Raw genomic sequence first — 23687 nt, 5'->3', positions numbered from 1 at the left:
GTTCTGAAGAAAAATCATGCAACTATGATGAGAGTAAATGAACAGACACCTGAAGAACAATGGTCGAAGCAATTAGCTTGCTCTCTTGAAAAAGTTTACAGGCAAAATAATGGTACAGTGAGACTTACTACCAAACTTCCCCAAGATAACAATGGAAAAGAAAAGAACTAAAAAATGAACAGATGTGTGGTGAACCTATGTCGGAGGTTGTGAACCAAAGCTGTACATGGCCCCTATCTAGTTTTCTGTCTAATTTTACACCCAATATTACAACAACATCACCAAAGAAATTCTTGGTATCAAGATTTCTCGCTGCCAATGAAACACCTCGGACCTTCCCTTCATGATTGCCTACCGGAAAGCATCCCCCAGGTGAATACAGGAAGAACCTGCATTCATGGATGGATTTCAAGGAGATGAGCATACATAAGAAGGTTCCATTCATGCTAAATAACTGCTGCACCATTTTACCTGTGATGTTCACCTCACAGGCGCATGTAACCTTCCCTGTGGCCTTTGAAGAGTTTCAGGTGCCTCTTGTTCTGGGAGCCACTCCTGGTCAGCTCACGCCGGGTTCGCCATGCCGACACATGAGAATACAGTGAAGGGAACAGAAAGCAAAGCAGAAGGAGCAGCAAGATCACGGCACATATCAGCATCACGTTGGCGAAACCGTCCAGATTTGCGGGGTTCTTGTTCTGCTCGGTCCATGGCACACCACCGACATTCATTCCAAAAACTGCGTAAAATAGCAGGGAAGGGTATATCCAGGTGATCACCCATGAACGGGAAACAACCTTATGATGGGGAAGCCCACTATGATGACCAACATGGAGAACTTACCTCCGGTTACAATGGAGAGAGGGAGGAAAACTATGGAGAGGAATGAAAGATAGTATAGGCTCTTGTTGATCTGTTCTGACTGCCAGCTGTCGAGGCTGGCCTGCAGCGTAGTCACTCTGTTTGTTATAAATCCAAGGTTTTCCTTGAGCCTCCTAAGGCGGCCGATCAAATCTTCGAGGGCGGCAATATCCTCAGTTGCGAACCAACTCTTGCTCGCGCATCTTTCCTTCACACGGGGGAAGACTTGTTCGCCGTGAGAAACCACCTGGAGGAACAGCATATTAGCATCAGGTCTCCAACTTTTATTTGGTATCATGGTATGGTAGGTCAGGAAACAGCAGATGATATTGATCTTGGGGTCACATGGACACTCAGTTAAATACATCACTGAAGTACATCCCACTCAAATCCCCAGTATATCTCTTCAGAAATTTGGGAGAGGGTTCAACAAATACCTGAAGTAGGCGCTGTAAATCAAGGTGCATTTTGGGGAATCTCCTACCATCCAACAGAAGTTTCCTCATGAAGTGACCACCTGCAATCAACATACATAAGCATACCATGAAAAATCTCAAGAGACGATTTGCCAGGTGCTAGGTGAATACATTTGCCATCTGATACCTTGTAGATATATGCATAATCAAACTAGACTATTACTACATAAACTAAAGTAATTCGATTATATGATATCACCTTACAAACAAATTTGAGTACAAGTTTATCAGTAGTAATGAAGACTTGCTTTATATTGCATTCCATTGACATTAACCTGTCTAGAACCCAAGATATTGATGAACAAAATCCCCCCAATAACTCGCAGATGGGGCAGAAAAGATCATGTTGGGCCGCCACTGCATTCATCGCATTTCAGAAAATAAGGTTGCTTGACAATTCACATTCTACCATCCATAAGCAAAACCTGTTAAGTTCTTAGCTTCCTCTTTTATCTTTATTCCAGCATTAGGGCATCTTCAATCTATCAGGGAATGACCTCTAGATGGAAAAACACCATTTGAGAATCAGCTTAAGCACAAATGTGGAACCAAAACTGTGTTGCAAATCGAACAATCCACAGTTAACCCAAGAACATCAGCAAGCTCGTGTTGACCTTCCAGAAGTTCTCCCAGTTCGCCATTCCAATGCACATCAACAATGGCAACAAATTTGGTACCCAACCCCCATTTCCTTACCACCAAATTAAGCTTCCTGTTCAATTAATATTCTATGATGATGATTAATGCAACTCATGTTGTTCATACAACAAGAATTTGTCATCACCAACCACAAAGGCATAGACATGAAGTTAGTATCAACTCCTAAAAGATTGCCTTTTTTTTTGCAGTCTCTTAAAAAGATGACTAGTAGAAAAAGCACCGTACCACATAAATTATTGTATGCTTTGAGATTACCAGCCAAGAAAGCAACCTCCGTCACCCACCTTTGTCGATGTGCAGCTCGATGTTGTCGATCTCCATCTCGAGGCGCGTGACAATGTCGTGGACGTGGTCGACGTGCGTGCCGAGGACGTGCACGAGGAGGTTGGACACCGTCCGTGGCACTGGGTTGTCGGTGTGGGCTCCGTCCGCGTGGTTCATGGCGAGCAGCGACTCGAGCAGGCGCTCGTCGATGACGACGCCGCCCTCGACGGCGCGGCCGCCGCCGTGCCCCTCTTCGGCGAGCGAGGCGGCCACCCCGAGGGGCACCTCCGAGAGGAGCGACGCCTGCGTGGTCCCGAACGCGAGCCGCGGGACGGCGCCGACGGACACGGTGACTACGGAGCTCTCGGTGACGCGCGCGGCGAGGCGGATTGCGAAGGCGCTGCCGAGCGGGCCGGGCGCGCTGACGCGGAGCACGAGCGCGCCGCCGCCGCCGTCGGCGACGCCGCCGCAGTGCGGGCCGTTCCCGACGAGCGCGAGGATCTCCTGGAGTGTGAGCGGCGGGCACAGGAGCTCGATCAGCGCCTGCGCGTGGTGGAGCGGCTTCGCGGCCGCGCCACCGGTGAGCAACCGCGGGAGCTCGACGTGATGCCACGTGAACGCCCCCGGTGCGGAGGAAGGCGACGTCTCCGGCGACGTAGGCAGGTCCCATGGCGCGTCCATATACCGCCCATCGCCGTCGAACTCCAGCGCGTGCCGCGGCACTGCGCCGGACGCGAGCGGCTTGCCGACCACCGGGGACGGCGACGGTGGAGGCGGCCCACCCCGCGGCTGCAGCATGTTACACCCCACCGCCTCCACGAGCGGCGAGGCCTCTCCGTTTCCGGCCGCGGCCGCTATTGGCATTGGCATTCGCGTGAGCGCCGGGGAACAACAGCAGCGGGAACGGACCGGGCGGGAGGCGCGGCTGACCCGGCGGGGACTATATCATAGTTTCTCAGCTGTATCGAGGTCCTAGTCGTAAATTACGAACCAGGGGACGTGGAACGCAGGGTCCTTCCTGTAAAAGACCATGGCCGTCCGGCGGGGGTTGTTAAGCTTAATCGGGGAGGTTGTTACCCGCCCGCAGTATGATATTAACAGCAATAATGAAGCTGGTAATCTTGGCATGAGGTTGACTATTTTTGGAATCTCTCTCTCTCTCTCTGTTCCGTGCGCCGGTGATGCATCATGGAACATGGATCACGATCTGCAGGTGTTATAATGGAATTTTAAAATTTGATGATCATTAGTCGCACGTCTAGGAGGGACCGGGCTTGCCGAGGTCAGACTATCTGTATCCAGACGAGCATCCCCACTCCTATTTGACCGCTGAATACATAAACCAAAAGACTGGAGTATCTGTATCCAGACGAGCATCCCCACTCTTCATTTTTCTACAGATTTGAAATCTATACCAAAGTTTGTTACTTTGTTTGATTATATATAATACATATACTACAAGGAAACATAGAATTCGTCCTAACATGACCGAGTCAATTTTCGCAAAAAAAAAAACATGACCAAGTCAAGATAAAATTTCTCTTGAAATGCATGGTACTACAAAAGAATTATTAGAAAAATTCATACCAGATTAAATACCATACATTTCAAGAGATGCGACAATCGCACCATATTTTGACTTTCAGTGAAATCTTAGACTTCCAAATTTTCTTGTTATTTTCCATCGGAACCTCTGAATGTATGAGCGCATGGTACGTTCTGTGAAGGACCCAAATATAGTGAGGTTCCACTGAAACACATCCCGTCCTTATGTCAGGTTAATAGAATCCAAACGAGATAGAAGATTTTGCCATGACATAAGATGGGGACCAATCAAATCTTGCCTGAAAGAAATATCTGGCGGGAATGAACTGAGCACCCGCGCTAGAGTATCATTCATATCGAAAATGTGGTACAAGGCAAGATATTGTTCTCGGAGGCTGGCATTGCCTAGCCAAATGTCCTCCGAGAAACGAACTTCTGACCTGTCTTTGATCGCGAAGGATCCAAAGTGGAAAAGATGTTTCTTTGTGGCCATTAGACCAGCCCAAAAGTGCGAGTCACCATGTTTCCAATAGGCCTGAGACACAACCTTTCAGCCTAGGTACTTGTTGCGCAGGAGGGTCCTCAGTAAGTAGTTTGAACAACCATTTACTAAGTAAGACACCATTCTTCACCTGTAGGTCATGAATGCCAAGGCCACCTTGGTCTTTTGGCCTACAAACCACACTCCATTTGAGCAGCTTGCACTTTTTTTCACTGTCTCTTTGCCAAAAGAACCTGGATCTAAAATAATCCAACCTTTGCAAGATCCCTTTAGGGAGTTAGTAAAAGAAAAGCATATAGATAACCATATTTGTGAGTACAAAACTGATCAAGACCAACCGTCCTCCAATAGAGCAACTTGCCTTTCCAACTGGTCAATTGTTTCTCTAAGCGTTCCTCAACATGTTTCCACTCCACATTAGAGAGATGCCGATAATCTATCGAAATTCTCAAATATTTAATCGGGAATTTGCCTTGTGCACAACCAAACATGCCAGCATAATTAGCCGCCTCCTCGCCGGCTTCTCCCAAGTAGAGCAACTCACTTTTATGGAAATTAATTTTGAGGTCTGACATTTGCTCAAACGCTGGAAGAAAAAATTCAGGTTTCGAGCCATATGCAGATCATGTTCCATAAAAGAATTGTATCATCAGCATATTGGAGAATATAGAGTCCACCATCCACAAGGTGTGGTACTACACCTGCAATCTGACCGTCTTGCTTGGCACGATCAGTCAAGATAATCAGCATGCCAGCAACAATGTTAAATAACATTGGAGACATGGGGTCACCGTGACGTAGTCCTTTTTTTTGTTTGAAAGTAATGACCTATGTCATCATTGACTTTGACAACCACACTACCTCTAGTGACAAAATTTTGGATCCACTGGCGCCATTTATCGGAGAATCCTTTCATTCTCAGGGCCTGTTTAAGGAAAGACCACTTAACCTTGTCACAGGCCTTTGCAAAGTCAATCTTGAAAACTACCCCACTCATGTTTTTTGGTGCATCTCATGGACGGTCTCTGGTCTCATGTAGGATTACTACTCCGTCGAGTATATTTCAGCCTTGCATGAAAGCTGTTTGAGATGGCCAAAGAACATGGTCAGCAACCGTGTTGAGCCTATTAGTAGCCACTTTGGTGAAAATTTGAAGCTGGCATTAAGGAGGCATATGGGCCTATATTGCTGGATCCACTCAACCTCCTTAATTTTCGGCAACAAAACGATCTCACCAAAGTTAAGCCTGAATAGGTCAAGTTGGCCGTCATGAAGGGAATTGAAAAATTCCAAAAGGTCAATCTTGATGACCTTCCAAAAATTCTGATTGAATTCTATGGGGAAGCCATCCGGATATGGAGATTTGTTATGTTCCATTTGGAACATCACAGCTCTCACCTCCTCTTCTGATATGGAATTCCATGTTTTCGTTGGCTTCACCCATGGAGTCGATCTCATGGACAACTCTGCGTCTGGTGGAGACACCCTTCTCTACTCCGAGGCGAGTCATCGGTCAGGGATACCTAGTCGATGTGCCCGTTGTACGACGGTAGACTTGGGGGCTGCTTTGATGATGAGCCAGCACTAGACGATCACGAGTCGCCCCGCTAGACCACCATCTACATGGCGGGCACTGCACCGGCCCTCAATTCTACTGCGGCTGACACCATGGGAAAAACCGACGCTTCAGCAGCCAATCCAAGTGCGTCTAGCCCTGTTAAAATGCAGGCTCAAGTCCTTTCAGAGCTAGTCGCCTCGTTGACGATGCTCCTTGAGTCGCTGTTACTGGTGGAGAATCAGGTGGAACGCAATGCGGAGGTAGCTAAAATCCGCGAGCAGATGGCTAAGGCTTAGGAGGATGTCAACGCCGAGAACGCTCACATGGTGCAGCTGCGAGCCCAAATTCAATGCGAAGAAGAGGGCTTGAGGATGGAGGCTTGGCACATGGGTCTCTGACAGAACGCTTCAGATATGGTTCATAGGAGGAGGCACGAGAGCCGCTTGCCCATTGGTTACGAGCCTAGACATCTATTCAACACACCTACACCGGGGGCTGGGACGAGTAACCTGGGGGCTCCGGTCATACCCAATTTGAACAGGGTCGTGCCTCAGGATGGAGATGGATGACCACCTCTGGCCCAGCCCCGTCAGCCGGTTTAGCAGCACTGGCTTGAGCCGGCAGCCCAACACCTGTTGCATGTTTACACAACGCAGGATCGTTTTGTGACACCAGCGGGTCAATTCTCCAATCCTGTCAATAACCTGTTGGCAGCAGCTACCAACCTCGCCGCACTTCCGATCACAGGGAATACCCAAGTTGAGAGGGAAGCCTTGCACACCATCGAGATGTTGAAGACTGCGGTTGCCCAGCAAGCAAACTACTCCTATAGCCAACAGCGACTCCACTCCACCCCGCATCCAAGTCGCAAGACGAGCCTCCATGCTGAGTCGCCTGCGGTTTCCAGCAGTGCCTAGAGGAGACGCGAGCAGCTGCGTGATTCGCCTCGGCATGGAGCCCTAGACGCTCAGGAGATCATCGACACGGCCCATGCGCAACGGGAGGCAGAAACGGCCAACGCGACGGATCACCCATCACCCACTTCAACTCCTTTGGCCTCATAGGGAGTAGGATCAAGTACCAGAACCATTGGGATTCCATGCCTGCTGTCGGCTCTTCGGAACGAGCGCATGCCTAAGGATTTGAAAGGCCCTCGTAAGGTCCCAAATTACACGACTGACCTCGAGCCGGCGGCTTGGATTGAAAGTTACAAATTTTCCATGGACATGCTTGATGTTAGCCATGCAGTCTGTGCTAAGTATTTGACTATGATGCTTGAAGGTCTGGCTCATACTTGGTTGAAAAACTTGCCCCCTAATTCCATTAACACTTGGTCGAAGCTGAAGGAGCATTTCATCAAACACTTCTAAGGAACCTACAAGCGCCCAATGACAATTGTTGATTTACAGCATTGTGTCCAGCGCGAGGGCGAGTTAGCTCATCATTGGGCCCGCCAGGTCGCGGATATAATCCACTCCTCTGATGGCATATTAGTCGCCCAGGCTGTCTTAATTTTGGAGAAAAACTATCATTTTGATCCTTTGGTTTAGAAGCTTGGACGCCTCAAGCGGACGGTTCAGGACATGGGAGGTTTCATGGATGTCCTTACCAGATATGTTGAGTCAAACACCATGAAAGATCCCACATCAGATGACGAGAAGGCCATCAAAGGCAAGAAAAATGATGCTGGCAAGGGACAACAACAGAACAACTCCTGGAACACTGGCAACCAGGGTAATCATGGCAATGATGGCAAGCACAACTGCACAAGCACCCGGAAGGCGGCACAAATTTTGTTGCCAACACCAAATGCCGGGTTCAAGGGCCAAAGACGAAATAATTGCGGGAGACCATTTAATGCAAATAAGGTTCACAATTTCGAGGAAGCCCTCGAAGGTCCATGTCATAAGCACACTACTCAAGATAAGTCAGCGAGCCACTCTTGGGAGAACTGTTATATTATGTAGCAGTATCGCAATCAAGTTTTCCAGAATCACCAGGGTGGCGGCGGTGGAAACCCGGGGCAACCTGGGCTGGCGGCTCAGGATCCATTTTTCCAGGAGCCAGCTTGTTCGGTGGTTTTAATGGTCATGGCGGGTCTTGGTCTGGATATCAGGGGTCTGGCAATCATGGAGGAGGAAATCAACATTCTAGTCAAGGTACTCAGCAGCAGGGCAATCAGATAGGTTTTCAAAGCAATCCTAAGCAGTTAAATAGTGGGCAGTGTCACATCTTTTTGACTAGCACCTGCAAGGGGGGTAGCAAACTCAAGAAGAATGCCGTCAACTTGACTGAGCCGGCTGTGCCTGAATATTTAAATTGGTCAAAACAACCAATCATTTGGAGTAGGGAGGATCATCCCCCCAGGGTCAAGAATCCGGGTTGTCCTGCTCTGGTGGTGGCACCCCAAGTTGATGGTTATAAGCTTACTAAGGTGCTCATGGATGGAGGAAGCAGCATCAACATTTTATATTATGATACCTTCAGGCGCATGAATTTGTCAGAGAAACAACTCGTGCCATCTTCGACCGTTTTTCACGGGATCGTTCCTAGAAAGTCTGCTTATCCTATTGGGCGGATTAAGCTAGAAGTTGTGTTTGGTGATGAGTATAACTACAAATCAGAGTTTTTGACGTTCGAGGTGGTCAAGATTAAGAGCGCATATCATGCCCTCTTTGGACGGCCGGCTTATGCTCGTTTCATGGCCTGGCCTTGCTATGTGTATCTCAAGCTCAAAATGCCTGGGCCGAAGGGCACTATCACAGTTGATGGTAACAGGAAAATCGCACACGAGTGTGAGGAGGGGGATGCAGCTTATGCTGAGTCGGCCTGCACGGTAGAAGAGTTGAAGTTTTACACATCTAATGTTGACCCGACAGACATGACCCCCCCTGAAGAAACCCACCACAGAGTTTGATCCCCTGCTCAAGTTTAAGTCGGCTGAGGATACAAAACAGGTTGACTTCATCCCTAGCGGCTCGTCCCAACAATTCACTATTAGGACTGGCATGGATCCTAAATAGGAAAGCGCGCTCATTGAGTTCATCTGTGAGAATAGGGACATCTTTGCATGGAAACCTTCTGACATGCCTGTTGTATCGAGAGAATTTGCTGAGCACCACCTCAATGTTGATCCTAAAATGAAACTAGTGTGACAATACCTCCGTCATTTTAACGAGGAAAGACACAAGGTTATTGGGGGAAGAAGTGGCCCGACTCCTAGCTACCGGGTTCATCGTGGAAGTATTTCATCCTGAGTGGCTGGCTAATCTAGTGCTTGTTCTAAGAAAAACGACACTTGGCATATGTGTGTTGATTACACAGATCTTAACAAGGCTTGTCCGAAAGACCCGTTTGCCCTCCCTCGCATTGATCAGATCATTGATGCCACAGCTGGTTGTGAGAGCTTATGTTTCTTGGATGCTTACTCCGACTATCATAAGATAAACATGGCTGTTGATGACCAAGAGAAAACAGCCTTCATCACACCCTCTGGGGCTTTCTGCTATGTCTCTATGCCTTTTGGGCTTAAGAGCGTGTGAGCTACTTATATGCACTGCGTCCAGAATTGTTTTCACAATCAGATCGGGCGCATTGTTCATGCTTATGTTGACGATATCATGGTCAAGTCCTGAAAGAAGGAAACGTTGCTTGATGATCTCAAGGAAACATTTGACAATCTTCGGGTTTATAAGATGATGCTTAACCCAGCCAAGTGTGTTTTTGGCATTCGTGCAGGCAAATTGCTAGGTTTTTTGGTGTCTGAGCGAGGCATTGAAGCTAATCCGGAGAAAATCAAGGCGGTGATCTCCCTTGCTAAGCCGGCCAACATAAATGATGTCCAGCGTATGGCGGGTTGCATTGCTGCTTTGAACTGATTCATAAGCCGCCTGGGTGAGAAGGCAATTCCCTTGTATCACATGCTGAAAAAGACTGACCACTTCATCTAGAGCGACACTGCAGATAAAGCTTTTGAAGCCCTCAAGAAACAGTTGGCTGAGCCGCCCATCCTTGCTACTCCTATTGACAAAGAGCCCATCTCCTATACATTGTGGCTAATAATAAAGCAGTCAGTGTCACAGTCGTCGTCCAGCGCAAAGAGGCTGGCAAAGAATATCCAGTCCAGAGGCCAATCTATTATATCAGTGAAGTTTTGACAGAGTCCAAGCAGAGATATCCACATTGGTAGAAACTGGTGTTTGGTGTCTTCATGGCTAGTCGCAAGTTGAAGCATTATTTCCAGGAACACCCCATAACTGTGGTAAGCTCCACCCCCTTGGGAGATATCATCTAGAACAGGGAAGCCACAGGTCGGGTTGCTAAGTGGGCAATTGAGCTTGGGCCACATCATCTAAAATACGTGCCCCAAACAGCCATCAAGTCTCAAGCATTAGTGGATTTCATCAATGATTTGACTGACCTTAAGATTCCAGAAGAGAAGCCAGACAACACGTATTGGACAATTGACTTTGATGGGTCCAGGAATTTGGAAGGCTTGGTGGCTAGGGTTATCTTATCTTCCCCTTGAGGTGACAAATTTTGTTATGTTCTAAGGATTATGTTCCCTTGTACTAACAATGCAGCTGAATATGAGGCCCTCCTTCATGGCCTCCGTATGGCTAAGAGATGAATCTTAGTCAGGTCAGGTTCCTCAGCGAATCTGATCTAGTTGCTCAACAAGTTTATGGAAAGTGGGATTCTAAGGACCCCCTCATGGCAGTTTATCGACAGGCAGTGACTAATATTGCACGACATTTTAAAGGATATCAAGTGGACCATATAGATCGACGGCTGAATGAGGCGACTGATGCTCTTTCATGACTCGGCTCTCAGCGTAAGCCGGCCCCTCCCAATGTGTTCCTTGATGTTCTCCATAATCCTTCTTTAAATCACCTTCAGAGGAAGATCTTGCTATACCCGACCCGGAGGCATAGTTAGTGGTGGCTCTTCGTGCTATACTAGATTGGATGACTCCTTATTTGGCTTATTTGAATCGCGGTGAGGTCCTCACGGATGAACTCATTGCTCATCAGATCGTTCGACGCTCCAAGTCCATGACTATTGTCAATGGAGAATTGCACAGAAGAAGCATCACAGGTGTTTTTTAATGTTGTGTTTCCCTTGATGAAGGATGAGAGAACCTCAATGAGATTCACTCTGATTGTCACAGGAAACCACGACCACCTATGGGACCAGGAGGCCCCTTGCTGGTTCGGAAGGGGGGAGTCGTGTTGCACAAAGAGCAGACGAGCGTGAGGCAGCACAGCAGAGATCACACGGGCAATTTTACCCTGGTTCGGGCCGCCGCGAAGCGTAAAACCCTACTCCTGCTTTTGGTGGATTGATGGTGAAAATGTGGTGGTGAAGCATAGTACACTTGCCCGGCAAGGGTTGCCTCAGGGCGGCAGCGACTACGCGCGTATGGGGGTGTGAGTTATCCAACCTTCTAACCTCGTTTACGGTTGCCAAGGTGAAAGCACAAGTGCTCCCTAGGTGGTTTTGGTAATTAATGTCAACATATCTCTTGTTGGACTAACACTTTTATCTAGTATGTTTCAGATAAGTTCAACAATGGAGTGGCATGGACTAAAGGATGTGGGAACTCCTTCAAGATGCTAAGGACAAAGGATTGGCTCAAGCTTCAAGCTCAAGACTCTTCATTTTATATTTTAGTGATCCAAGATCACATTGAGTCTATAGGAAAAGCCAATACTATCAAGGAGGGATGAGGTGTTGCTTAATGAGCCTCTTGCTTCATGTGCTTAGTGATATGCTCCAAAACCCTCAGCTACTTTCCCACTTCCACAAATGACCTAAACCTAAAGCCAAAATCGGTCACACCGATTCTTCCTATCCGGAGCCACCGATTCCAAAGGTCATAGCCACTGCCACAAACCCTAAGCAAATCGGTCTTACCGATAGGGATCTCGGTCTCACCGAGATGGGATTGTAATCTCTCTGTGTATGTCCATTATCAAAATCGGTCTTACCGAGTTTGAGAAATCAGTACTACCAAGATTACAATGCAAACTCTTTGTTGACTCATTACCAAAATCGGACCCACCGAGTTTGTGTAATCGGTCAAACCGAGTTTGCCTGACCAACTCTCTGGAAAGCTTATTACCAAAATCGGTCTCACCGAGTTTGTGTAATCGGTCTTACCAAGATTACGTTATGCCCTAACCCTAACCATATCGGTCTCACCGAGTTGCATTTTGGTCCCACCAAAAATCCTAACGGTCACATTATTTGCTAAATCAGTCTGACCGAGTTTAACGATTCGGTCCCACCGAGTTTGGTAGATTGTGTGTAACGGTTAGATTTTGTGTGGAGGCTATATATACCCCTCCACCTCCTCTTCATTCGTGGAGAGAGCCATCAGACTGAACCTACACTTCCAGCATACAATTTCTGAGAGAGAACTACCTACTCATGTGTTGAGGCCAAGATATTCCATTCCTACCATATGAATCTTGATCTCTAGCCTTCCCCAAGTTGCTTTCCACTCAAACCTTCTTTCCACCAGATCCAAAACCTATGAGAGAGAGTTGAGTGTTGGGGAGACTATCATTTGAAGCACAAGAGCAAGGAGTTCATCATCAACGCACCATTTGTTACTTCTTGGAGAGTGGTGTCTCCTAGATTGGCTAGGTGTCACTTGGGAGCCTCCAACAAGATTGTGGAGTAGAACCAAGGAGTTTGTAAGGGCAAGGAGATCGCCTAATTCGTGAAGATCTACCGCTAGTGAGGCAAGTCCTTCGTGGGCGACAACCATGGTGGGATAGACAAGGTTGCTTCTTCGTGGACCCTTCGTGGGTGGAGCCCTCCGGACTCGCGCAACCATTACCCTTCATGGGTTGAAGTCTCCATCAACGTGGATGTACGATAGCACCACCTATCGGAACCACGCCAAAAACATCCGTGTCTCCAATTGCGTTTGAATCCTCAAAACCCTTCCCTTTACTTTCTTGCAAGTTGCATGCTTTACTTTCCGCTGCTCATACACTCTTTGCATGCTTGCTTGATATGTATTGTGAATGTTAAACTTGTGCCTAAACTCCACTTAAACTTAAGGAATCTTAAAAACTGCAACTTTGGTACTTAGTGTCTAATCACCCCCCTCTAGACACCTCTTCTCAAGGTCCTACACAAGGGCCTCCTTTTATAGATCAAGGGGTCACCACAATGGAAAAGTAGTCATTATGCAGTGATATGATAGCAAACAGTGCTATCATACCTAACTCTATGGACTGACAGTGCGCATTTAATGCACTGCTCAATGTCACATTGTTGGTTGCCCGGCAAGGCTTGCCGGGCTATCTTGCCAGCTCCACGCCTGCTTGTTTGACACGTTGCAGGACGGGTGTCATCTTTCAGTTTTTCTTGTAGGGAGAGGCTGCCATGTGGCGAATGGCTGCCACTTAATCACTATGCGGCTTGACACCACACTGATCGATGATGTGGGTCATGGTGGAGTGGTTGGTGAGGTCATTTAGCCTCCGCAAGTCCTGGCAGGCCTTGCCGGGACGTCTTGGTCTTCTTCTTCTGGGGGTGGCCTCGTCCCTTGCCGGGCTCGGCTGCCTGGCAAAGGAGGCCTTCCTCCTAACGATATCTTGCTTCTCTGGCTTGGTCTTGGTCCCTCTGATCTGCTTGTTGGTCCTTCGAATCTCTTGGTTTCTTGTACATCTTGGCTCGATCTTGGCTTGTCCGTGCATGAGTCAAGGGAAAACATATACCCCCGTATATTTCCCCGACATAAGCCCCCGGGCCTGAGCCACACGTCTCGCATGGCACGTTGCTTTAGATCCCAAACTATGCACGGACACGTGGCAGGAGAGGGCTGCGCGTGCTGGTTTGCCATGATGACTAGTCAATCCAACGTCCACTTTGCATAATTACTACATGTCATGGGGTCATGGGACTGTTATTGTTAAGGTGAAACGGTAACTTTCTGAAGCATCGCGTCCCTGTTCCGCTTTTCCCCCTTAAGAGCAGGGAAAAACGGAGCAACATGATTCACCTGTCTCTTGCCCCGCATTCCCATCTTCTTCCTTTGCAAGCCAAGCAACAGTTCCTCCTCTCTCCCTTCTGCCGCCACCCTTCCCATCGAATCCCTCTCCCTTCCGCATCACCGCCATCGGAATGGGGAAGAAAACTGCAGAGAAGAAAAAGCATATGGCCACGGCGAAGGAGGCTACCGTTGAGGGAAGCAGGAGAGGGGCGGAGCTGAACAAGAAGCGGAATGAAGATGTCATCTTTATCCCGTCAAACTTGAGCGGCTCAGTCCTTCAAGCAAGGTACGGGTATTTATGGGGGAGGCCCGTTGAAAAAGGGCATGGAGCGCGCGTAGTTTATGTGGCGGGGAAGGAGGATCCGCTAGATTCTTATTGATTCTTCTGCGCTTACTTCATCTGCGACCTTTGTCCCCCCTTCTCTGAGTTCTTTGAGGCAATCATGCATATCTATGTGTTCCACCTCCTTGATTTCACGCCAAATGCAATGGCGACTATGGCCATTTTCACACATTTGTGCGACAATTTCGTCAGAGTTAGGCCCAATGTGGATCTGTTCCAGCATTACTTCATCCCATGTGTGGAGAGCAAAGTTAACCGCTCCAAAATCATTAGCTAGATGCCACGCGTGGGGAGGAAGGTCTGGGATTACCTCCCTGGGTACCAGCACTAGAGGTGGGACGAATGGAGAGGAGATTGGTGCTGGATCCAGGATAAGGAAGCCCCCGAGTTTTGCGAAGCCCGGAAGGAATGTGTCGAGCGCGGCAAGGATTGGAGCGCCAAAGGCCTTACTAAGGATAGGCCACGCCCGACAATTAATAGGATCACCCGTCTGAGGACTGTCGGGTTAACCATCAAGCATGTGGGCACAAACTTTCTTCTCCGCCGCATCTCGCCGATGCAGGAAAGGAACAAACCCGGGTGGCTTTATGGTGATGCCGCGGATAGGATGAGGCTGCTACCAAGGTTGGCTAACAACTTATCAGTTTATGGACATGGCTGGTTGTGCGACCAACTGTTTGGTCGCTTCGAGTTATTCGAGCTCCCGGCAACCGTCATCCCTCTGAACATCAATTCTGCCCGAGACCAGATATTGAAATGAATGCCGGACTGCAATGCCGAAGGGGTAGCGAGCACTTGGTAGCTACCCACCCTGGATGAAGAGCTCGAGTGGTCGAACACCCCGGTGGAGAGGGCCACCGGGACCGAAACCAGAATGTATAAACGCACCTCCTCTGTGGAGGTGGCGTATATTTTGAAGAGGGTCGAGGAGGACAAGGCCGCCCGCCTCGTGGAGGTGGGGAAGGCAGGACAGGCCAGAAAGAGCAAGGGGAAAGCTGAAGACGGGAATTCTTCCCAAGGCGGCAGCGAGGCGCAAGCCATGGAAGGAGCTGCCGGGGAAGAGCTTGTCAGGGACAACTTTGCCGGGCTAGATGCCCTAGCCGCGGCAGCAACAGAGCTTCAGGAGGAGGAGGAGGTCAGCGAGGTGGCGGAGCTTGAGGAGTGGCTCGCGGCTGGGCCGCAAGCCCCCGAGCCGGACCCTGAGCAGCGCACCCGCAGGCGTGCCACTGCCCGAGGGGCGGCCGCCTCCAACCCGGCCACGAAGAGAGTGAAGAAGACCACCACCAAAGCCATGAAGGATGAGGTGGCGTGCCACCAATCTCCTCGTCTTTCCAGACCAAGGCCTCGTCCTCCAAGTGGCTAGCGGACATGGAGGCGGACTCCAGCCCCTACTCCGGTTTGAGCTCCTCGCAGAGCTCGTCTTCCCCGAAGCACCCGTCGCCCCGATAAGCACCAAAGCTGTTGGGAAGTTCTGCTCCTCCGTCTCTAAAGAGAAGACAAGACTCACCTCTCATGGAGTTCAATTTGAACTCCATTCTCATTGCAGAAGAGTAAGGAGGATTTTTTCCATTCATGGATAGCTTGTGCATACCCAATTATTTTTGCTGACTGACCTCTTGCTCTTGTTGTCGCCGGTAGGGAGGTGGAGGAGGACACGGAAACCCTCGCCCACCACTCCTGGAAGAGGCTCCGGCGTCTTGGATCGTTGAAGGGCACAGAGAGCTCGGCCTTGGCGGGGGGTGATGTAGAACACCCTGTGCCGAGCCCCCAGCCCAGCCCTCGGCCCCCGAGGTGGAGACTTGGTTCCACCCACTGGGGGCAATAGGGATGGCCTTCTTGTTCCCTCAGGTGGTGGTGGAGGTGAGACAATGCAGGGCGAGCCCCTCCTTGAGGGGCATGCTTCACTCTTCGCTCGAGATGGAGAGACCCCCACGGAACCTTTTGTGGGTCATGCTACACAGAAGGCTGCCGGGACTACCATGGCAGAGGGCGAAGTTCGGGGCCTGGCAACAACTATTGCCGGGGAAACAGAGGTTCCTGCCCGACAGACTTCCCCAAGTACTTCATTTGTTCCTTCTTTTATTACTTGCTCTGGTTGCTTCTCCCGTCTTCTCTATTTGCTTAAGACTTTCATTTCTTCGTGATTCACTGGCTCTCCCATATGCATCCCCTCAAGCCGAGGAACCAGACCTGCTGGAGGTGGTGGCTGATATAGGAAGGGCCGCCACAGTTGAAGCCGTAGAGCTTGCTGCTGCTGAGGGACAGCATCTTGCTACCGGGGATGCGCAGGGTTCCATGGCGATGACGGAGCATTCTCCGGAGGACGTCCCGGTAGGGGAAGTGGCCGTTAAGGTGAAGATCCCTCTCCAGACCATGGGCCCACTCCCCGCCACTGGGACCGTCGCTGAGATCCCGCCATCCTTCTCAAGCACGTTGTGGTGCTGTCGCCACCCGAAGCTGGAGCCCCAGGCATGTCCCTGATGACGGACGCTGAGCTTGATGGAGAGCTTCAACGTCTCCTAGCTCTGCTTTATCAGGGAGCTGGAGAGGCCGACGACTCAGCCGCCGTCACCATGGACTTGTCCTTCATGGAATCCATGGCGGGGGGCATGAAAGAGATGCAGGCCCGACACAACCAGAAGTGGCAGGCACTCAAGGAGTGACGCGAGTCCGCGAATGAGGTGGAACAAAAGCTGAAGGATAAGTGTCGGGAGTTGCACGAGTGGAACGATAAGCAGTTCAAGATGCTCCTGAGGCAGCAAGAGATGCTCTAGATGACAAGAGAAGACATCATGCCTTGCGAGGCGCGTCTAGCGGACCACAAGGCATCTCTAGACTCCAGAGAGCGGGATATCTCCCTTCGGGAGGAGAAGCTTGAGGCCACTCTCCGCGCCAAGGATGAAGATCTGGAGGCTCTTGTGCAGCAGCGCACCAAGGAACTAGTGGACAAGCACAATGCTGCACTGGGTGCCCTTGCTGCTGATCATGCTGTTCAGCTGAAGAAGCTCATTAATGATCTGGCTGCCGCATCTACCGTCAAAGCTGACCTCGACCGTTAGGTGGCTAAGTTCAATGAGGATCTCGCCAAAGGTGCCAAGGAGGTGGAAGCACTCGAAGAGGAAGCATGACAGGCTGAGATTCTCTTGGCTAATGTGTAGTCGCAGCTCTCTTCCAAGACTCAGAGTCTCGAAACTACCAACAGCAGCATCTAGACATGAAGGCGAGAATCGGCACATTGGAGCGCTCGACGGAGTCCCTTGAGTCCCGCCAGCAATTGCTGTCCAAGGATTTGGACACCGCCAAGCATCTCTGGCAGGATGCCGAGGACAAACTAAAGAATCAGGTCGAGCTGAGCAACCTCTAGATCAAGAGCCTGATCGACATGGCTGAGCGTCTCGGTGCTCAGGCTGCGGTGATGGGCATGGACGGCTCAGTCTTCTCGGTTAGTAAGTAAGAGCTCCGAAGCGTTAAGCTAGGAATCTTCTTTAACGAGCTGATCGAGAAGCTGAAAGTGCATGAGGAGGGGAGGGTCGAGCGCTTTGCGACCGAGTCCCGGAAGCTTGCCCGTGACGCCCTCTTCATGGTCTTGAGCAATATCGCCTACCACCATCCAGACCTCGATCTTGATGATGGATTCAAGAAGCCGCCAGCAGGTGTCGACGTTGCAGCCGCCAAGGAGAAAGCTGCGCCACGGGCCAACAGGGTTCTCCATTTTTGAACCGCTCCATCTAGTCACCAAGCCAAGTATCGGGCCGCTGTTGCTTCTGTGTTGCCCTGTAATGAAACATGGTGTACATTTTGCGTTTAGTCATTCTATCTCTGGTGTTTGCGCGAAACCGATATTCCTAGCTGAATTTTAAATGTGTGTTTATCCCTTTGAGCCCTGTACATTTGCGTTCGTATGATCAATCCCTATGTATGCTTTGGATGCCTGCCGGTATCATATTGCCGCGATTATCGTAAGGGTCCGGCCCTTATCAGTCATCTTGGCATGGATGTGTCCCAGCAGGTCTTTCCCAGGTAGTTCTCGGTGCAGCCTCTCGTCCTGCGAGCATGACTTTGGGGAGGATGATGGTGCGACCAAAGTAACTAACCAAGGTTCCATCACACGAGGGGTTTCACAATACGAACGCTCACTAGAGTTAAGGGATAAACGTCCGCAAAATTCTCAAATGTATCAATCAAGAAGTGATAATGTAAATTTAGCTTTCATTCTGAGCTTCTTTCTCCTCTGCTAGGCCGCGCGCGTCAGGTGCGCCCGCGGCACCTGGAGGAGCAGAAGTCAACCAGGTGGTTTCTTTGTCCCCGACAGGGAATAATATGCATTTCATGTGGTCGGCGGGCATCGGGGCATAGTGCCGGGCTTCTCCGGTCCTCCTCCCTTTTTCTCATCTACTTTCGAGTCAGTCCAACGGCTGACGATGCATGGGTCGTGCTGATGCAGGCAGCCTCACCGAAGTACACTTGCCGGGGCATCTATCGACAGACTCATACCAGCGCTTTGCTCAGGATTACCCAAAATAGGGGAAATACTGGACCGAGCGTCGTGCAGTAATCGTCGACATCAACGACGCCAGGGCTAAAGCGATTCGACTGCTGACGAAGGGAAGGGACAGGGAGGAGGGAGCTCACCCCGCATGTTTCGTACCCTTTCTCTGAATGGCGCCCGAATGGTGGGTACACCATGCGGGCCGCCGGGACGGGTCTATTGACACCAGCGGAGATCTTCACTATAGCCATGGCTACGGCAAGGTGCGGAGACCAACAATGTGGCGCGGGGATGGCCCCGCTTTGCTTCTGCCTCTTCGTGGGCGCCACGATCGATGGCGTTGTCGAAGATGCAGATGGCAACGAAGGTGACGCGCTGCTCATGTCTTCAGGTTTTCACAAGCGATCCCCCTACCTGGCGCGCCAAAGATGTCGCGAGAAACCACGACCACCTATGTGACCAGGAGGCCCCTTGCTGGTTCGGCGGGCGGGGAGTCACGTTGCACAAAGAGAAGACGAGCGTGAGGCAGCACGGCAGAGATCACACATGCAGTTTTACCCAGGTTCGGGCCGCCGCGAGGCGTAAAACCCTACTCCTGCTTTTGGTGGATTGATGGGGGAAATGTGGTGGTGGAGCATAGTACACTTGCCCGGCAAGGGTTGCCTCAGGGCGGCAGCGACTACGCGCATATGGGGGTGTGAGTTATTCAACCTTCTAACCTCGTTTACGGTTGCCAAGGGCCTCCTTTTATAGATCAAGGGGTCACCACAATGGCAAAGTAGTCATTATGCATTGATATGATAGCAAACAGTGCTATTATACCTAACTCTATGGGTTGACAGTGCACATTTAATGCATCATTCAACGTCACATCGTTGGTTGCCCAGCAAGGCTTGCCGGTCTATCTTGCCAGCTCCACGCCTGCCTGTTTGACACGTCGTAGGACGGGTGTCATCTACGGGTTTTTCCTGTAGGGAGAGGCTGCCATGTGGCAAATGGCTGCCACTTAATCACTCTGCAGCTTGACACTGTACTGATTGACGACGTGGGTCATGGTGAAGTGGTTGGTGAGGTGATTTAGCCTCCACAAGTACCGGCAGGCCCTGCCAGGACGCCTTGGTCGTCTTCTTCTGGGGGTGGCCTCTTCCCTTGCCACGCTCGCCTGCTCGGCAAAGGAGGCATTTCTCTTGATGATATCTTGCTTCTCTGGCTTGGTCTTGGTCCCTCTGATCTGCTTGTTGGTCCTTCGAATCTCTTGGTTTCTTGTACATCTTGGCTCGATCTTGGCTTGTCCGTGCATGAGTCAGGGGAAACATATACCCCGGTATATTTTCCCCGACACTGATGATTGTGGTCATCATGCCGGCTCAAGATCCTTGGTAGCAAAGGCGTTTTGACACGGCTTTTACTGGCTCACGGCTCATGCGAACACTGAGGATATTGTGCATAAGTGTGATGGGTGCCAGAAGTTTGCACGTCAAGCTCGTGTTCCTGCTCAAGAACTTCAGATGATTCCAATCACCTGGCCATTTGCTGTCTGGGGGCTTGATATGGTTGGACCGTTCAAATGATCCAAGGACAGGAAGACCCACCTTCTGGTTGCTGTTGATAAGTTTACCAAGTGGGTTGAAGCGGAGCCAATAAGAAATTGTGATGCAACCACAATAGTTCAGTTCCTGAAGAAGTTGATCTTTCGCCTTGGTCATCTGCACAACATCGTCACTGATAATGGAACTAACTTGTCCAAAGGAGCTACGAAGCAATTTTTTCAACGAGAGCATATCCGGCTTGATGTAGCATCAGTAGCACATCCTCCGTCCAATGGCCAAGCATAACGTGCCAACTAGGATATTTTACGAGGTATCAAGCCAAGGCTCACGGTTCCTTTGCAACGTACTCCGGGTTGTTGGGTTGAGTAACTCCCCTTCGTCCTTTGGAGTATATGAACCGCACCAATAGATCAACAAGATACACGCCTTTCTTCATGGTCTATGGTGCAGAAGCTGTGTTACCTAGCGACATCCGTTATGATTCTCCAAGAGTGACAGATTATGTCAAAGCAAATGATGAACAAGCTTGTCAGGACTCTTTGGACGCCTTGGAAGAAGAATGTGACTTCGCCGCAGCATGATCTGTGATATATCATCAAGACCTGCGTCGCTATCACAGCCGTAGAGTTCGCAGCCATACTTTCTAGGAGGGCGTGCTCCATCTGATACAAGAACAGACAGGTATGCATAGGCTTTCTCCTTCATGGGAAGGGACTTTTGTCATCTGCAAGAACCTCAACAACGGGTCATATTACCTGATTGACATTCGTGAACATGATAAGCCACATACATATGAGGAGGAGACCAAAAACCTTGGAACAGTGCTCATCTCCGACCCTATTATACTTAGAGCCACTGGCTCCAACTTTTTGTACATACCTTTGTATATTTCTTTATGATCATTATTAATAAAGCCGACATCCTTGAAACTCGAGGCCTCCGTCGTTTCATCCCATATATTGTGTATGGAGTCACTATTTTTGATCATAGGTTGCTTGGGGGCTTCCAACTCATCGAGTTTAGCTATTAACATCCCTCTTGACCCGACATATCCCATTATATATCCTAGTTAAACCTATCAGTTTGCTTGATGTTACTCCACCAAGATGACCCGGTGTACTCTTGACAGTCAATCTATTATGACCCTGAACTTGTCAAGGTTAAAATGCCGGCTTATGTCATGTGAGAGCCGGCTTATAGAAAGCTAGGATAAATCATGGGCTATCAAGCCAGATTCATTGAAGCAAGACTCGAGCCTCGAAAACCGGTCTTTTTGTTGTGACTCGAAAGCCGGCTTAACATTTATCTTTATTTATGTTTCAATTTCTGTTTTACAGGATTACTTGCTCCTTGATTAATTATTATATAGACCATGAGTCACCGGGTCATGAAAACACCGGATTATTTTGATCAAAGATTGAGCTCTCAGCGATCATGAGTCGCCCGATTCAAACAACAAACCGGGTTATTCTCCATTATCACTACTACACGGTCAAGATTCAAAGTACTGACTAGATGTCCTGGGTTATCAATTATTGCTCATCAATGCAAGCATAAACATAATGCAGCCACAAGGAAATCGGGCAGGTTAACAAAACACCGCACTGGCTCAAATATATTCTGCAAAAATATCAAGTGCTTGGCATCACAGAAAGAAAGTCTTGTCACTACCCTATTACAAAGCTATAGGCGGTCTCAAAATGAGGCAAAGTTTTTTATGTTATGACTCGCCTAAGAAGCTTTCGGGTTAACATCGTCTTGATGACCCTCGACATCAGTCACTAGATCAGCTTGCGCCTGCTTGTTTTGCTCGGTCTGTTGGCAGCCCCTTGGTACCCACTGTACAGTAGATAATTTCTGGAATACTGAGTCATCGGTGATGATACCGGACGGGTCAACATCAGGAGCAAAAGATGTCTTACTGCATGGTGGGATAAGCTCAAACAGCTGGTAATCTGGCGGGTTAATGCGCCTGTGTAAGTGCATCTAGTGCCACCCCTAGTTGGTTTTGGAGTATTGACGACAAACGTGGTTGAGGGACTAATGTGTTTGTGAGAATTGCAGGATAACACAGGTAGTAGTCCCTCATGGATTCAGTTTACCTACCAGAGATGACCCCTAAAAATGTGTGAAGACATTGAAGACAATGGTGGTTCGGGAAGACATTCACGATGAAGATAATGACGTGTGAAGACGTTCACTTGAAGACTATGGAGTGCGAAGACATAGTTGTTTTGTAGTTTCATTTTCTTCTTCATTGAGTCATAGGAACCACCGTACTGTTAAGCTGAACAAAGTCAGAGTGACTGATGTGATTCTCAACCAAATCCTATGTCTTCGAGCGAAGACAATGAGAGCAAATCTTATCAAGAGCTGGATGAGTCAGCTTTGCTTGCATCCCAAGCCAAGCTGCCACGTGTGTTTGAAATCTGACCGTTGGACACGTGTCGGTTCCTTAGTGACCCAGGGTCATTTTGGACATATCAGGTCGGGTTGCCTCTTGGCTATAAATAGCCTACCCCTACACCATAAATTGGTGGCTGCTCAGAGTTAGTGCACGACTTTTGTCATTTGGGAGTAACCCACCTCCGAAGCCTTTGAGAGAGAGATCCTTGCAAGGACAAAGCCCAAAACACCCAGAGCCAAAGAGTGTTAGGCATCACTGAAGTCTTTCTGTCCGCATGATCTAGAGACTTGTTACACTTGAGGACTGTGCATCCTCCGGCCGGTTAGGCGTCACATTCCGAGGATCCAAGAGTCATTGTGGATTGCCCGTGAACGAGGTTTGTGAAGGTTTGGAAGTCTACCTTGAAGACTTACCTGAGTGATAGGGCGAGGACTAAGTGTTCTTATCTCCAGGGGAATAAGGTGAAGACATAGTCTTCCGAGTTCAATCTCAGCCTCCCTAACTAGACGTACAATTGTCACAACAACTGGAATTGGTCTACCAAATCCTTGTCTTCACCAAGCAACTAGTTCTATCCCCTACACTCCTTACTTTTCAGTTTGTCTTCGTGAAGTCTTTGCTTGCCTGCCTGATCCATTTGACTTCATTGAGTGAAGAATTATATATGTTTGGCTTCATACAGTCTTCCGTTCTGATCCTGTCTACCTAGCTGCTATTAGTCTTCATGCTTTCACTGAACTTCTTGCTTGACTGTTACTTGCCTAGTGTAGTTTACATTCCGCTGCATATCATATAGGTTGAGTATTACCTGTTTGTCTTCAAAGCCCTCGTGTTTTGAAGACTTCCATAAAAATCGCCTATTCACCCCCCTCTAGTCGATAACTAGCACTCTCCCTTGTTCTGTGTGATTCGGTTTAACCACCTGGAGTTTTAGCCATGTCAACTATAGGGATAATCAAGGTCTCCGCTGTGTGCCTAGTCTTCGATGACACTGATTACCCATACTGGAAGAATAAGATGC

The 23687-nt window shown here is 49.2% G+C and overlaps 1 protein-coding gene across 1 annotated transcript; it reads right to left on the bottom strand.

Moving 5' to 3' along the window:
* Nucleotides 1-60: 60 nt before the first annotated feature.
* On the bottom strand, nt 61-3370 carry LOC123157453 (uncharacterized). Its single transcript, XM_044575738.1, has 5 exons — nt 2282-3370; nt 1299-1378; nt 844-1108; nt 472-739; nt 61-389 (listed from the first exon to the last, which is right to left on the bottom strand). Exons 1-4 carry the CDS (start codon nt 3129-3131, stop codon nt 486-488), a joined length of 1449 nt encoding a protein of 482 aa, XP_044431673.1. The 5' UTR covers nt 3132-3370; the 3' UTR covers nt 61-389; nt 472-485.
* Between the last annotated feature and the right edge of the window lie 20317 nt (nt 3371-23687).

The sequence above is a fragment of the Triticum aestivum genome, chromosome 7B (assembly GCF_018294505.1).
Source record: "Triticum aestivum cultivar Chinese Spring chromosome 7B, IWGSC CS RefSeq v2.1, whole genome shotgun sequence".
In the NCBI taxonomy this organism is placed as follows: domain Eukaryota; kingdom Viridiplantae; phylum Streptophyta; class Magnoliopsida; order Poales; family Poaceae; genus Triticum; species Triticum aestivum.
Note: the sequence above shows the minus strand (reverse complement) of the source record. Positions and strands in the feature narration are given on the sequence as shown.